At 31.4% G+C, this 16,508-nt stretch overlaps 1 protein-coding gene across 14 annotated transcripts in view; it reads left to right on the top strand.

Moving 5' to 3' along the window:
* The window catches only part of LOC105144649 (tolloid-like protein 1), a 57,352-nt gene that overhangs the window by 32,504 nt on the left and 8,340 nt on the right, over positions 1 to 16,508 (top strand). The window contains exons 18-19 of one of the 14 annotated variants that reach the window (XR_015547419.1): positions 9,044 to 9,190; positions 13,294 to 13,431. The exons of 10 other annotated variants lie outside the window; for them this stretch is intronic. Coding sequence is in view for 1 of the 4 variants with exons in the window: in XM_087413444.1 (XP_087269570.1) it covers positions 12 to 46 (35 nt within the window). In the remaining 3 variants the exon portion in view is untranslated. Of the gene's footprint in view, positions 1 to 11; positions 8,191 to 9,043; positions 9,191 to 13,293; positions 13,435 to 16,508 lie in introns of those variants that run through there. 3 more of the 14 variants (XR_015547421.1, XR_015547420.1, XM_087413444.1) reach the window with 3 other exon arrangements.

The following is a 16,508-nucleotide window of genomic DNA, read 5'->3' as shown; positions in this document are numbered from 1 at the left end:
TAACGTTGCAGCAACATTAATAATCAATATAGAAGAATCAATATAGATACAACATTGATAAAACATTGCTGAACGTAGCTATTGAACTTCAACATTCAACATCTTCTTTCAACGTTCTGTGCTGTATGGAAGTAAATCTCTGTCGCAGAGGGGGGTGCTTTATGTATACTGCGCTCGTGCTATTATAAAAAGCTGGTGCGACCAATGCAAGTATTTCATTCTCATTTTTGATACATACTCCTCATATTATGTTTGCATAATTTTATGCATAAATCGATCGAACGTGGCGTTATTAGCATCGAAGAATACAACGCGACAGTAGTATCGGTTGTCCATGCTGAAATCGTCATAAATTTCCCTCCGTGAAGACAAGAGAGGATCCTCTCCCTAGCAACGTGCGTTGCTGTGATGTGCGTTCACAGTTTTGATATGTTTAATAAAAAACATTCCTGTTCGTGTTCGAAAAACGTGTCTTTCATTTCCGCGAAATGTGAGCGAGTTTGTTGCACGAGTATAAATTAAGTGAGCGAGCGTGCCGTGAGTGTAACATTTTGAGAGCTTGTCCAAACATCGACCTTCGGAAGAGAATTTGTACGTTCGACGACATCGATCACTTTTATACGAGAAGTCCTCTCGTATAAAAGAGGAAGAAGCGACTTGTCGATGCCCCGAAGCTTCTACTCGAGACGGTGATGCTACAGGCTCTTTCTGAGAAGTTACGATAACTCAAACACGAGCGACAACAGCAACGCCAAGAGATACCATCGCTGCTGTGAGAACATAAAGCATTACCTGAAGGAGCAGCAACGTTTGATAAATATTTGGATTAAAGGATACGGCGTTGATAACTTTGGTCTTGACTGAATAACTTTGCCTTATAATTAGATGTCGAAGTTACAGTTTTCAAGATATTTAGAAATATAATGTTACATAATTTGATCGTTTTGAAATAAGAAAGAATTTTATCGGTATATTTACACAACCAAATACAGGATGTATCTTAAGTACGCTAAAGATTTTAAAAGGTGATTGCTCACAAAAATTTAAGACTAAAACTTCATATGACGATTTGTCGGAAACGGCTTAATTTCAAAGATACAAGGTATCAAAGTTGGAAAAAAATTTCGTTTTTTTCAAAAATTTCAAAAACCATTCGATTGCTAACGTTTCGTAAACCTTGCAGTCCACTTCATCAGGGCGAGGAACAGCCTGATACTGAGCTCTGGGCCATTCCTTTTTATATAACTACTTGTTGGAGTGATGGAGGAAAAGAATAGAATTGTGGGTGGAGGAGAAATTGGTCAGTCTTCAATAACTGGGAGAATGGTTTTCCATCTTTTATTTATGTTGTAGCCATCTCTATTTAAATTGTTAGGGTGTTTTTGTATCTCTATGGCTTCTCTATACTTTCTTGGAAAGTATGATGTAATGATGGCTATTATGATCGTCAAACAGTATTTGATGTCCTGTTTCGATGTTGTGTTCTGATAATGCTGATTGTATGACGTGTTTTAGTCTGATATCACATTGGTGTTTTTTTATCCGTAGGTTAACCATTCTCCTGATTTCTCCAATATATATTTGCCCGCAGGAACAAGGTATATTATATAGTCCTGCGGAGTTGAGGTCTTTGATCTTTAGGATTTCTTAAGATTTGTCCTATCTTTTATAAATAATGTATAATCCCAAACATAAACTTTCAATAAACATAAGTAACCAAGAGACATCAAAATAACTAGAATAGTTTTTGAAATTTTTTGAACAAACAAAATTTTTTTTCAATTTTAACACCTTGTATTTTTGAAATTAAGCCGTTTCCGACAAAAATCATTATATGAAGTTTTAGTTTTAAATTTGTGTGAACAATCAGCCCTAAAAATCTTTTAGTGTACTTAGGATATATCCTGTATTTACTGAGTAAAGTATTTGATAAAATTTGTTCGGCTAATAATTTAATTTTTAATAAATAATGCCAAAATCTTCTGAAGGTCATACAGGCTCAATACCTGAACATATCAAGATCGAGATCATTGAAGTTTGTTTTTTAAGAGGAGGCTGGAGTGACAGCCGAACTTGATCGATGTCGATAAAACAGATTTTTGATTCCAAATAAAATATTCCGTACATCAAGAAAACGTTACATAATTAATTAAAACATTACATATATATTATTAAGCAAAATCATTAACTTAAACATTATATACATTTTTTGCTCTGCTATATACTATACGGGGTGATTCAGAATAAACATTTGTCCTCAAAGTGTTATATTCCTGACTTAATTCTAAGACGATTTTTCTTTGCGAAAATTTGTCTGAAATTTAGTTTTCAAATTACAAGAAGAAATAGGGTATCACGGGCCACGTAGAGGAGACGGGCAGGAGCAGCGCTCACGGTTAGACGCAAGTGAGCGCATACTGATCGGACGCATTCACACGTTTATAAAAACACGTTTCTTCTTACTTTTTCTCTCTCTACTACGTTATCTCTTTGTCTTTCACAAATTTAAATATACTAATTTTGTTAAATTATAAATTAGAATGATGAAATTAAAATGAATATTGAACCCTTTGAGTATCGGATTGTTTTTTAATTACATCGATAAAATTTTGGCGCGTCAGCACATGTACATGGGCTCGTGCTTGGTGTGTGGCTATTGGCTACCGATTTCGCCAGGTCGCTGTCTGATTCTGTATTGATGGCCGAGTCAGGAGCCTTAACATGAAAATTTACTATTAAAACACTACTACATACTTTAACTCGAAAATTTAATAGTTATAGAGGAACAGTGGCATTTATTTGGTAAGCTGATAATTTTTATTGGGAGATAATTTCTCAGGGTAGTTCATAGTTATTGTGTAGAAGTCACTGACGATTACATTCGGAATCTGGATAAAATATTATATTTAAACTTTAAGTTTCAAATTTAGAAATGATACTTTCCTTTACGTATTAATTTTCCGTTCGTTCATTTACGTGCATAAAGGAATTGAAAGAATCAGATTGATAATGAACAAAACACTGAGCTTCTAGTGAAAAGGAACTGAATTGATGACTGTGAATGGCCAGAGAAGGATTGATTGTTTCAAAAGATTGCCTCGCCCACGATTGGGCGATATTTGAACCGTGGAACTATTTTAAATTAAGTGTTTATAAGTGTATGGTGCGGTGATCTTACCTGAAAACAGACATTTAAATTAATTTTGAAAACACATTAGTGAAGTCATACCAGAGACCTATGGATTACGAATTTTTTGTGTTTCATGCTACATCATTTCTTTAATTTATGAATGTTTTACTTATTGTCTATTTGTGTTATAATCAGCGCGCGTAATTATTTAGATATAATAAAAAATATATTAATTTAATAGATATTATAAGAAATGGACAATTCCCTGCTTAAAAAAATTAATAGAAAACGGTTGAATATTATATATATTCTCGAAAAATGGTATCATAAGCTATCTGATTTATCTTATCGATAGAATATTTATTGTAACGAATACAATTCTACTGCATTGTTTGTATTCTATTTATTAAGAAAAAAGTAAAGAATACATTGTTTTGTATAACAACACTTAAAACTTATAATTTTCTATTCTACGAATACTGATTCTACTCCCCCTTATCTGAAAAGTCAAGAAACAAGCATTCAAAGTCAAGAAACAAGTGTTCAAGTCTAAAAGTGGGTCTTAAGACTGAGGAAGAGGATGAACTCGGCAATCAATGCAGTAGATTGCCCAAAGTAGGGCAAGAAGCTATCACTCAATTCTTATTCTTGGGACTGCGTACATTGGTTGTCGGGACAACAACCTAAAAAAGGAGTGCAGTTGCGCCGAAGGCTTTTGCCACTCGCTATCGTATGTCATATAATTTTGCGAAGAAGTAGCTCTTGTAAGCTATTACTGTACACCCGGAAGACAAGAGAGGATCCTCTCCCTAACGATGGTTGTGTTGTTATGAGCTTTGACGTTTGACACGTTTAATAAAAAACGTTCTCATTCTTATATAAAAAAACCTATATTTTATTTTCGCGAGGCGCGTACGAGTTTGTCACACAGCTACATAAGTGTAAAGTAAGCGAGCGTAACACACACACAACACACACATATACACATACACATATACACGGTCTCAAAAATAGAGTAGGTGCCGCATTGAGGGCATAGAACAGATCAAGGAAAAAAGTCTTATTCCATTTTGAGATATTCGCTGTAATCGAGTGAAGCGCGATAGATCGTGCTATGAATTCGCCGCTTGGATATTTTCTTTTTTAATTTGAAAACTACAACGAATGTCTCGAAATCGTATAAGACTTTTTTGTTTCTCTTGACCGCTTCTACGTCCCCAATGCGGTATCTAATCTATTTTTGAGACATCTTATATATACATATATATACTCAACAAACATTTTGTTCCTAAATCGTTGTCAAATTGACATTAAACTCCAATGAAATTAAGTGCCAAAACCAGAGCCTACTGTGTCTACAATAAGACATGCAATGTAAACCATATCTGAAGAACATATTCTGAAATCAAATTGAAACTAATAAAATAGATTTGGTAATAGCAATATGATCTACACTAACAGATCTACACTAAATGCAGACCAAATCTGTAGTCAAATGTGTTGACAGAATAGCACCAAATACAGTCCAGATCTGTCCAGATATGCCAACAGAATGATGTCAAATACAAATAATTTAGTTTTATTGCTGAAATATTATCGTGTATATTTTAGAATGTGATGTTAATCAATAATTATTGATTTATTCTAAAAATATACACGACAAAGTTATAAAATAATCAAAAAAACATTTGGAGGCCCCATTCAAAAGAGTTTGGGAATCTTCAGGGGACTCGCCAACTTGATTTACGTCTCCTTATAGGACTGGGCGTTTTTTTTTTTACGAGAAGCGAGGACATCTCATGACGGGACCGCGTATGACAATGACAGATCTTGCTTAATTTTTGTCGACAATTTGCTATAAAATTAGATCAGCAAGGTTTGATCAGCTTTTGTCGTCAATTTGCTGTTAAATTATCTTGCTTGGCTCTTGTTGAATTTGATCTCATATCAGTAAATTTTGTTTCTTGTTACTTGTCATCAATTTGCTGACAGCTTTAAGTACAACAAAATTTGCTGATAGTTTTGAGTACAACAAAATTTGCATTAAATTTGGCGCCTTATGTTTTCAAAATGTGTAGCAAGATTTTAGAAGATTTATTTTCGATAGAATTTGGCTATCTAGGAGCGTATTTGGTGGAAGTTTGCTAACAATACTAGCAATAACAAAGTATGTTTCCTATTTGCATCAAATCGGTAAACATAATCTGTTATCAACATTTATGATTGCAGAGAAGATTATAAGGATAAGAATATTACGTATATAACGATAAGAATATTTTGAAATATCAAAAAATATTTAATTATGTAAATTAAGACAACTATTAAAAAATGTATATTAAATTCGTATCTCGTATACTACGCGGATAGAGCCACATATGTATAAAGAATAATGTTGAAAATTATATTGATAAAACAGTAGGAAGTTATTTATTATTACGCGTCATTTATTCTAGAATTATCTAAAGAAAATATCAAATAAAGTAACCGGACCCTATATGCCCTATTAAGTTTTGCTATTAAGTTTGCGACGTTTTCATTTTTTAACCTGATTTTTTACTAAATTCAAAATTAAAAATTAGTGGTTCACATTCAAGAAACATTTCACAAAAGAAGAAACATTTCTGAATGTTAATAAAAAATATTAGACAATTTCAAGTATTTATATGTATAGATGCAGTAAAGATTTTAAAAAAGTAGCATCTACGCGTACTAGGTACCTAAATGTTGTACCTAATATGACTTAAGGTAGTACTAGTATAAAATGACTTTCTTACGAATGTGCCAAAATTTGACATACAAGTAAGTTGAAGTACTCTTTATGTTTATGTGCAATTAGAAACATATTGACTGTCTAGTTTTTGAGATAATTGCAATCAAAATTTTGAGCGTTCAATCATGTGATCTGTTTTAACGCTGAAAATGAGTGTCGAGCGTCAGCTCGAAAAGGCACTTTGAGGTACACAGACTCTATTATAACATTAGACCACAGTATAATCATATCCAGTAGTGACACTGAACATCAGCACCTTTGATATAAGTGTTCTTAGGTCACATGATTCACCGCCATGTTGTGAAGTGTATACAGTAGAATTATGATAAGACAGGCTCTTAAATTTGAATTTCTATTAAGCTTCTAATATCATATTCCACCATATTTCTAAATGTACAAACTGATATACAAAAAACTGATTACAAAAATGCGCACTAAAAATTACAGATTATAAAAAAGTTCACTGTCGGTACTGGATATGATTATACTGTGACTAGACTGCTAACTCCCCACTTTTCCTATTGTCAGATAGTGGCTGCGTCCCTCCTTCCCTCTCCTTTCGTTTCAGTGCAGTATCCAGTAGCCGCTATTTTATTGTAGTGGGAATTGATTCTGTATCTTGAAATTAGAATACTAATAACTTCATTGATCTAGTAAATTTGCTCACTTTTGTAATTTTCATCTTGTTTGAAGATACAGAATCGACCCCCTGGAGAAGCGTTCCCAAATGACTAGATACTAGCTAGTGACGTTATACATTGCAGCCTCGCACGAATATTTACTCATAATCTAAAATTGTTCTGATAAACGAGATACGATGTCATTATCCAATCGTATGATACTAATATCCAATCATTTGGGAATGTTTTTTCAGTACAATATCCAGCAAAATGGTGGCTATTGGATCCGCACTGAAACGAAATGGAGAACACAGTCATACTTTCATATACTCGAAGAGATTTTATATATACACACATACACACACACACACACACACACAGAATGAACGAAATTAGGCTTATTCAATACGTTTTTGCATGAAATGAAAAAATCTGAAATCAATAGTGGTTCATGAAAATTAAAAATTAGGTCACTAATGACATTTTCTTATATACTTAAGAAGCAATCACAAAGAGGATGGTTACGTGACTTGTTGGCATCTCTTTTCTATACATGACGGTTTTCCATTACACATTCAATGCGCGGGCAACACTTTTAGATAAGGAAAAATAGGGAGTTAGCAGTCTAGTGTTATGATAAAAATCAGTGGTGATATTGCCCCCCCTCTCCCCCTTCAAACGCCGCGACGGGACTAAACTTTTAGACGGTATTATCGCGCTAGTACTACCTTAAGTATATGTTTTTTTCTTTTTCGTAAAGAAATGTTAAGAAAAAACGAAAAATAAAGTAAGCCAATGTTACTTTTATGACATTATTAGTATATTAATATTTTGACTTGTTTTCATTGATATATAAGAATACACAAATGAATTATTTTTCAATAAATTTATCTACTTCTCACACAACACATAGGCATCCGAAGGATGTTCTAGAGCTTTCCGGACGTCCATTTCATATCCATGTCTCATTAATGCTCGAAAAGCGACCAATGATTGTCCTTTTGACATCTATTGAGCGCTCATTTTGGAGATATACAAAAACGATTCATATTTAGAACTAAAGAATATTTTTAACTGAAGTTATTTTGTACGAAATATTTATAAGTGTATGGTCTTAATTGAAATTAGATATTTAAATTAATTTTGAAAAATTAAAAAAGCCAGTCGAAGCTGGATCTTTAATGCTTAAAATAATTCAATGTGAATTATATATATAATATCCTCTATAAGTTTGGAAACCCTACGTTTTACAGGATAACCATTACATGACAACGATCTATACATGATTTCGATTTAAATACGTCGTAAGACTTCTAAATGAAGATAAACATTTTTATCTAGAATACCTATATGCTTGTACATACCGAAAATATGTCGGTCAATCATTTCACAGCATCGGTTAAAAAAGCATTTTGAAGTTCGAAGTTTGAACTTCAACAAGTTTCTGATCGTTTTTAAATTTTATTCTACAGAATTGAGGAGATAAATAATTTTTGTGATTTTTTATCAAATTTCATCATTGGTTAATAATGCATTGATTAATAATGCAAATGGCGTCCATTTTTCGAACGGGACGCCCATGTGTTGGAAATTATTTATTTATCTACTTATTTTCACGATGTTTAATTAGAATCCATGATCTTAAATAATAAGAGTGCAAAAAAAAACAATCAATATGTGTGTTTTCACAATTAATAGCTTAGGTTGGCTATTATATATATATATTGATTCTATTTTGTAAAAAGTCTTTTTTTAATTTTATAAACGAAATTTTGTGATAAAGATATAAACTAAATATATAGACCAGTATTCATAATCAATTCTTATATTCAAGACTGTCTTAAGTTCTGTCTTAAGTTTTGTCACGAACTAATCAGAAAGCCGCATTAGCATCTTAAGACATTACTTAAGACAGTCTTGAAATAAAACTATGAATACTGGTCATAGTGATGTAAAGTTTGAATGCAGAATTACAATAACGTGAAGTGCTGAAATTAATGATTATCTTTTGGTAGCTATAGGAATTACTTAATACCTAAAATCTATGAAATATTACATTACGATCACGACATTCAGCATTTACTTTATTGATAACAAAATGAACAGATTTAGCAATAAACTGATGCAATGCTCGGACAACTTGTACGAGCTACTATTAATATTTGTTGAATTAATCGTGTAATTACCTACAAACAAGGCGTTTTGAGTATATGCCCATATTGGGTCCAGTTACCTTACTTGATAAAAAAAGAACATTATGCGATTTATAATTTTTGAATTTACTTAATACTTATTGGTATATCTATAGCATATATAAGCAATAAAATAGTTTTAATCGTGATTTTCGCACGCTTCTGAATACGAGATACGCTGGGGTGATAAACGGTTTAATATTAAAGTATAGCATTTCAAGGCTAATAAGAGAACATAATTTTTCCTAGGTAAGTAGTAGTAAAAGTAGATGTATGTACAAAATGAGAGAATGGTAGAATTGCGTGGGTGAATGATTGTATGATGTCACAGGTGCAGCATCAGCTCCATTGTCACCAACACTGACTGGGGTCTCTACTGCCATGCTTCCTCTCTCTCTGTGCTTTGTATTCGTGGCCATCTGAGCCCCCTTCATGAAGCTTCCAGACGATCCGGCATGTTATGATCTCCCTTTATCACGTGAGTTCACTCACAGTATTGCACAATCATATATCATAAAGCGCTACCTAAAATGAATACTACATATATACATTTTGCTTAAAAAAATAATGATACTTTTTTAAAATAGAAAAAACTTTTTATTGAATATATGTACGTAAGTTCCATATTATCATGACATTTGAATTCCATATTATCATGACATTCCCTTACGAAAAAATATGATTTGGAGCCATACCATAAATTATAGTTGATCAATTAAGTTACTATTGACTAAGTAACTATTGGTCAATTATAATTTCGCGAATAGTAATTATTGGTTATTAGTGTAATAAAAAAGGGTTTCTGAATTCAAGAATTAATTTTATGATACTCCCAACTATCACCCATCCAAAGTATACCCCGACTAATGTTGCTTGATTTCTCATCAAAAATCGTCATTTTGATAATCCAGGAACACTAACATCAATGCATGTATATCTAGTTTAATATTGTCAAATGGAACGCGTAAAGTAATAAAATATTTCATCCATAAGTGAATCTAAAGATTCATAGTTTTTACTGAATATTGTAACAACTAATTTTGATATTGACATTCAGTCATAATTGATGAATAGTAACTTTGGATCACGATTAGTATCTAATTAAGTTTTCTGTGATTATCATTAAGGTGATTAAGACTGGATTCGGAGAGATGCTATTAGCGCTGTTTATATATTCTATCTTCTATTGTTCATTAAATGTGAAACAAGAATGGTATAACATAAATAGCGTTGATAGCACGCTGCCCGAAGTAATAATGGTAATCATTACTACTGAGTTGCAATAGTAACTATTGATGCTTCCAACCGTATGATTTTTAAACTGTACCATACCTAAAGCATATGATTGGGAGTACTAATGGTTACTATTGCAACTTAATAGCAACAATTGATGAAAAAATATAACCATTATTTATGAATAGTAATCATTTATGAATAGTAATCATTAGTTTTTCTAATCGTTACTATTCATAATTCAAAGAAGGTGATAGTTGCAATAGTATATAACCTTGATCTTTCCAATTCTATTCGTATTCTTTAAGCGTCAATGGTTACCATTGAGAAACCAGTCATTATTATTGATGGCTCAAATTACTATTCGTCAATTAACAGTTATGATTGAAAGTATTTACAATTAGCTCCCAATCATATTTTTTTCTAAAGATTATGTGCTGAGATATATTAATTATATTTAGCGTATTGTAATGGTTTTAAAATGTACAAAAAATCAGTATTAAATTTTGTTTTAAACTTGGTAAAATGTTTATTGAAACGCATCGATTGATGCAAACAATGTAATTGCGAATTTACGAGAATGGTTTCATTTATCGATAGTGCGTCCGATGAATAAAAAATTTGTAATTGAGCTACAAATTGTATTTATTCAAAATTTTCACGTTAAAAAATGTAATCATATATTCATTCAAAATTTTGGATCTTCAAAGATATTTATTCACAAAGAACTATAATTATTTAACGAGTATTTATATTCATTTAAGTACCTATTCAAACAAAATATATAACAATGGATTATTTTGCGGAATTAGGTTGTTAGTCTAATATGCAATCTGGAGGATCCATATATCCACTGATATATCTATAGATTAATGCCGAATCCGAACGGCGCTGATGATCAAAGATCTCTTAATCACCAGATGGAATCATTTTCGGCTCCTTAATGCGAAAAATCGTGTATGTGGCGCAGGTGAGATTGAACCTGGATTTACAGATCACAAGTCAATCACACCGAGCGGCAAGCCACTCGACGCCTCAGGTGTATTCATCGGGCACACTAATTATTGATGAAAGAAAGTCATTATTGAAGACAAAAGACTGTAACCGGCATCCTCAATAATTTTAAAATAAGATAAAGTCATTTGAGATACACTGTTTTATCGTGTAAATCTCTATATCGCTGTGAAATAGATGTATTTTGAATAAAAATTTCAAAAAAATTGTATCTTAAAAAGTATCGTTATTTTTAAAACAGCAAATGTAATGTCACTTCGATACATATACAACAGTTATCATATTAATGCCATGCATTAAACAAAAAAAAAGTGTTACAATGATACACAATTATTATTTAACAATTTACATCAAAGTTAAGATAATTTTCATTAACCATAAATCTTTTTTATGATTTTTATATATTAATAATTAACATATTACTAAGGGATAAGAGTTAAGAATACTAATTGTGATTTTAAGTGAATCTCAATGTACCTCATGTATGAGATCAATACGTCTTAATTATCAACTTAAAAGTTAAAATGCATTATTTTATATTTTTTTTACCAGAACATAAATAATTACACCGGACACAAGCTAAAAAGCATGCTAAAAAGGAATGTTGTTTAATATATACATTTTACTGATCATCTGAGTGCATGTAATTCTCAACTTCTATTCCTGAAACTTACACGACGTATTTTTTCTAAACTGTACTACCTATCTATTTCTTGTAGATAGATTTCGATGTTTTCTTGACTTAATGAAACGTAATGAAAATTAATCAACTATATATACATATATACCGGATATTTCAGACCACACGTACACTCCATTTAAAAACGAGAAAAATGGAAAAATGTTTCAGACAAAAATTGTTAAGAATCAAGTAATGCAGGGTTCGGCACGATTTACATTTCTCGGCCGATTTTCAATTCGGCATCGCCTTTTGCTACTCCCCTCACTTCATCATCCGCTTAGAAATGTATAATGCTCGTAGACATGAGGTAAGATTGATAGTGCTTACGCGCTTTGATTCATTCTATCTTATAATTAATTATGTAATGAGTGAAAAAAAGATAGAATGAAGTTTACAGCATGAGTGCCCAAAGCGGGTGGACCTCATATTTACGAGCATTATACGCTCCTAAACATCGAGCGACGTTTGGAAACTGCGCGCGATTGATAAGAAGAGAGCAGTAGCGGAGCCGAACAAAAAATCGGTTGAGAAGTGCAAATCGTATAAACTCTGAAATAATGTATTACAGGGGCATATGCAATTGTCCTTGAGTGGCATCGTGAAGGTCAAGGTCGATTTAAATTTTTTTAAATGAGAATCTATCTTTTATCTTTTATTGCATATTCTTGTAGTTCACTACAAGATGTTTTCAAAACACTGATTATATCCTTTTTAGTTGAGATCTTCCTGAGTTATGAGACTTGAAGGTTTCAGTACCGCTGGCGTTAGTATTATCTAAGATGTACCTCGTGAAAGTCAATCGGATACATCTCTTTAGGGTACTTAATTAAAGTCTTCGTCCATGCTTTATCAATGCTGATTTTTCCACATTGATTGTTAATGTTGTTGCAACGTTGAAACGACATTAAATAAATTATATATCGAAACCTATTTTATTTTATAAAAAAATGAACAAAAATGAAATGTCAAGTAAAGAAAATTTAAATCATTTTAATTGATCTTTTGTCAAAACTCATTTCTATATGTTTACGCTGGAATCGGCCGCGCATGCTCGCGCGTGTGATACTTGTGCTTGAACGATCCAATGCGCGATGTCGACTCGTGTCTTTCTACATATCTATATGTCACAGTTATCATCCTGACATTCAGTGTTCGTGGATTATCGAAGCAATAATTCCTATACGATTGCAAAGGTTCAGCATCGTTGAAGTACAAGATACAATAGTATGAACGTCTGCTTAGAAAAATAAGGAAATTAATACCTAACGAGGGGGAAAACCCCCTCGTTTTTTTTTCACTTATAATTTTGTCGTATATGTTCCGGAATATATATAATGTTAATCAATAATTCTTATTTTAACCCTTTTCTTACCGGGTACGCGTCCGCGAGTAAGCTTTCTCTATATCGGGGACTCCGTCATAAGTGCCCACTTTAAAGATAGAGTGACATTAGTGAAAGACATTAGTTGAAGCAAAGGCCGTTTTGTGTTATATTGCATCACCGCGAAATTAGTGTATCGAACACTATCTATAGTGGGCGCTATCGATATCGTTTGTTATGTGGATGCCGACTAAAGTTGGTGTTGGTATTGAAAGGGTTAATAATAAAACTGAATTAAATAATATGCGAAAAATTTTTTTACGTTTCACAGACGTTGCAATTCAACGGACATTAGACGTTTCTGCAATGTCTCTTCAACATTGAATCTACATTTCGCGATGTTGCTGCTATGTTCGCAATGTTGCAATTCAACGTTTCTGAGATATTGATTCAACGTTAGTGCGCTGTATGGGTAAGTATTAGTAAATATAATTCTTTCCCAAAAAATCTGGAGACACGGTAGTGACAAGCGTAGCGTCATTACGCAAGATACTGCCGTGCTCCTTTACGCAATCTGGCGTTAAAGCAGACTGAGATTATCGAATCTCAATAACGACTGATTAAGCTTTATATACGCTCAATTGAGCTACCACTCGGATTGTATAATAAAAGTGTTTTTTTTCTACGTATCCTACAAGCGAAAATATTACGACGCAAATGTCTGAATCTTTGAATTTTATCATCATTGTAAGAAACGTCGTCATTATGTTTATCGTCATCGACTGCTCAGAGAATGTACGGTTGGAATTTTTGACACTAGAGGGTAGACGCTGGCGAGCATAGTCGGATGCATATGGAAACACTGTCAATATCGAACATAGGATAACTGTCCCAATTACTGTGCTTGTTCTTATTAATGATTGATTGTATCTAAATTCGATATTATACAAAATCTTTTGATTTTATATTTAAAATAAATATAAAATTTAGCTAATGAAATGGTCGTCAAATAATAGATTAATAAATTTTTTATTTAAATATAAAAATGGATTATATTAATTATTATATCATAAAAACGACTGTTAAATTAAAAGGCTGTACTATATAAATATTGTATTATACACAATTATATTTTTATATTATTATTATTATTATTATTATAATTAAATTTACAGTTTTGCAATTTTCTGGAATATTACAGGCATATTCCTGACATTCTGCAGGCATATTGTTAATTTACATTTCTATAATATATCTCTGCAATATTACATTGCAGTAATAATGCTTCAATATTTTCTGTGCTGTATGAGGTTATATGTCTTCATATCAGTTTATTTCGCAAAAAACATTTTTGAGCTAATTAAGAGTTGTAAAACGCTACAAATCCCAAAGAATTAACTAAAACGATTCAAAATCCCTCCGGTTCTTCAAAAGTTAATCAGCAGATCAGCGTTGCACGTGATCACACCCAGATAGCACACAATATTTATAAAATATTTACAAAATATTTATAAATATTTATAAGGCTTATTTTTAATATTTTTGTGGTCTTAAATTGCATGAATCATAAACATTTATTATAAATATTATGGAAATATTTAATAAGACATTATATTTAAAATAAAAATACTTAACAGAAATATTTATTTATATTTATCATAAATATTAAAGTAAATATTTAATCTATCTTTTAATAATATTTCGAATAAAGCTTTATCTAAAATATGTATAAAATATTTACATAACATTTCAAAAAATGAATAATAATGAATATTTATCAAAAATATTTTTTGCTGTCTGAACACATGCGGCGCAAATTATTCCAAATAAAATATAAAGATTATCGCCGAGATTTATAACTAAGTGTCTAGGTATTCGACGTAGAAAAATTAAGCATCTAATTGTTGTCTGCGTGTTCGCCGTTAATGAAATTCAGGTTCCCTAAAATTGAGCGTTAAGGTTACTAAAAAAAATTACAAAGTTACATAACGAAATCATATAATTACGACAAGTAAATCATATAACAGATTATTCCAGTACATAATTTTTTTAAATCGCATAATTCGGAAAGTCACATGATGATATGTTTTTTGCTTTCTATCATTTAATTCTTTAAAATAATATGCTTCTATTTCTATCATTGAATTCTCTAAAACCGCATGATAGATGAAATTATTTCTAATATTATGTAATTTTTCAAATTATGTGATATTAAAAAATCTCATACTGATTTGAAACAATCTATTATGTGATTTACTTGTCTTAATTATATGATTTCATTAAGTAACTATGTGACGTGATCTTTTTCAGTAGGGTTTGCTATCAAAAAATTAGTTGTCTAGGTTATAAGATATGTCGTTATTGTCATTATTGTTGATCAAAGGAAAATATACGGTTGCAATATCTTATATCAATTACGTAGAGTCTCCCGAATGCTCAGACTTTTTGTATAATATTAGAGACTCTATGCAATACTTTCTGCGCTTTATGCACAAAGCATTGACAAGTGAAACTTTGGGTATTTTGCATCAAGGGTACAATGAAGAGTAATACAATGAATTAATTACATCTTGAACGAATACATTACTTTGTCATTTACCAACGTTAAACTAATCCCATACAGCAGCTTTGTCATTTGCTAACGTTGAATCAATATGTCAGAAATTGAATTACAACATTGCGAACATCACGAATTGTAGATATAAATTTGAAGAGACGTTGCAGAAACGTTTAATGTTCTTTAAATTGCAACGTCTGTGAAACATAAAAAATTTTTCGCATATTAATTAATTCAGTTTTATTATTAAAATAAATATTATAATAAATAAATATTTATTATTAAAATAAATATTATTGATTAACGTCACATTCTGGAATATATACGACAAAATTGAAAAAAAAAACGGTTTTTCCCTCATTTGGGAATTAATTTCCTTATTTTTCTAAGCGGTCACCATCCGATCCTGTATCTCATCCAACGGTGCTGAACCTCTCATACTCAATTGTATGGGAATTGCTGCTTCGATTCAAGAATATTGAATGTTAGTGGATATATAATTATGACATAGATATGTAAAAAGACCATGAATCAACATCGCGCATCGGACCAATCAAACACAAACAATACTACACGTGCGAGCATTCTGTACACGCGACTGATTTCCGCATAAACATAAATCATTTAGAAATGAATTTCATTAAAAGATCAATTTAAATGATTTACATTTTCTATTTGATTCTATGACATTTTATTTTTGTTCATTTTTTACAAATTAAAATAGATTTTGATATATAATTTATTCAATATCGTTCCAACTTTGCAGCAACATTAGCAATCAATGTGGAAAAATCAATTCAACTTATGATTCAATTTGTTCAATATTGTTTTAACGTTGTAACTACATTAACAAATGTAGAAGAATCAATATAGATACAACATTGATAAAACATTGACATTTCAACATTCAACGTTGCAATATCTCAACAATATTCTTTCAACATTCTGTGCTGTACGGGAATGTTAAATATGGATGAAATGATTCACTG

Source organism: Acromyrmex echinatior, chromosome 14, assembly GCF_024713525.1.
Source record: "Acromyrmex echinatior isolate Ae372 chromosome 14, ASM2471352v2, whole genome shotgun sequence".
Lineage (NCBI taxonomy): Eukaryota > Metazoa > Arthropoda > Insecta > Hymenoptera > Formicidae > Acromyrmex > Acromyrmex echinatior.
Note: the sequence above shows the minus strand (reverse complement) of the source record. Positions and strands in the feature narration are given on the sequence as shown.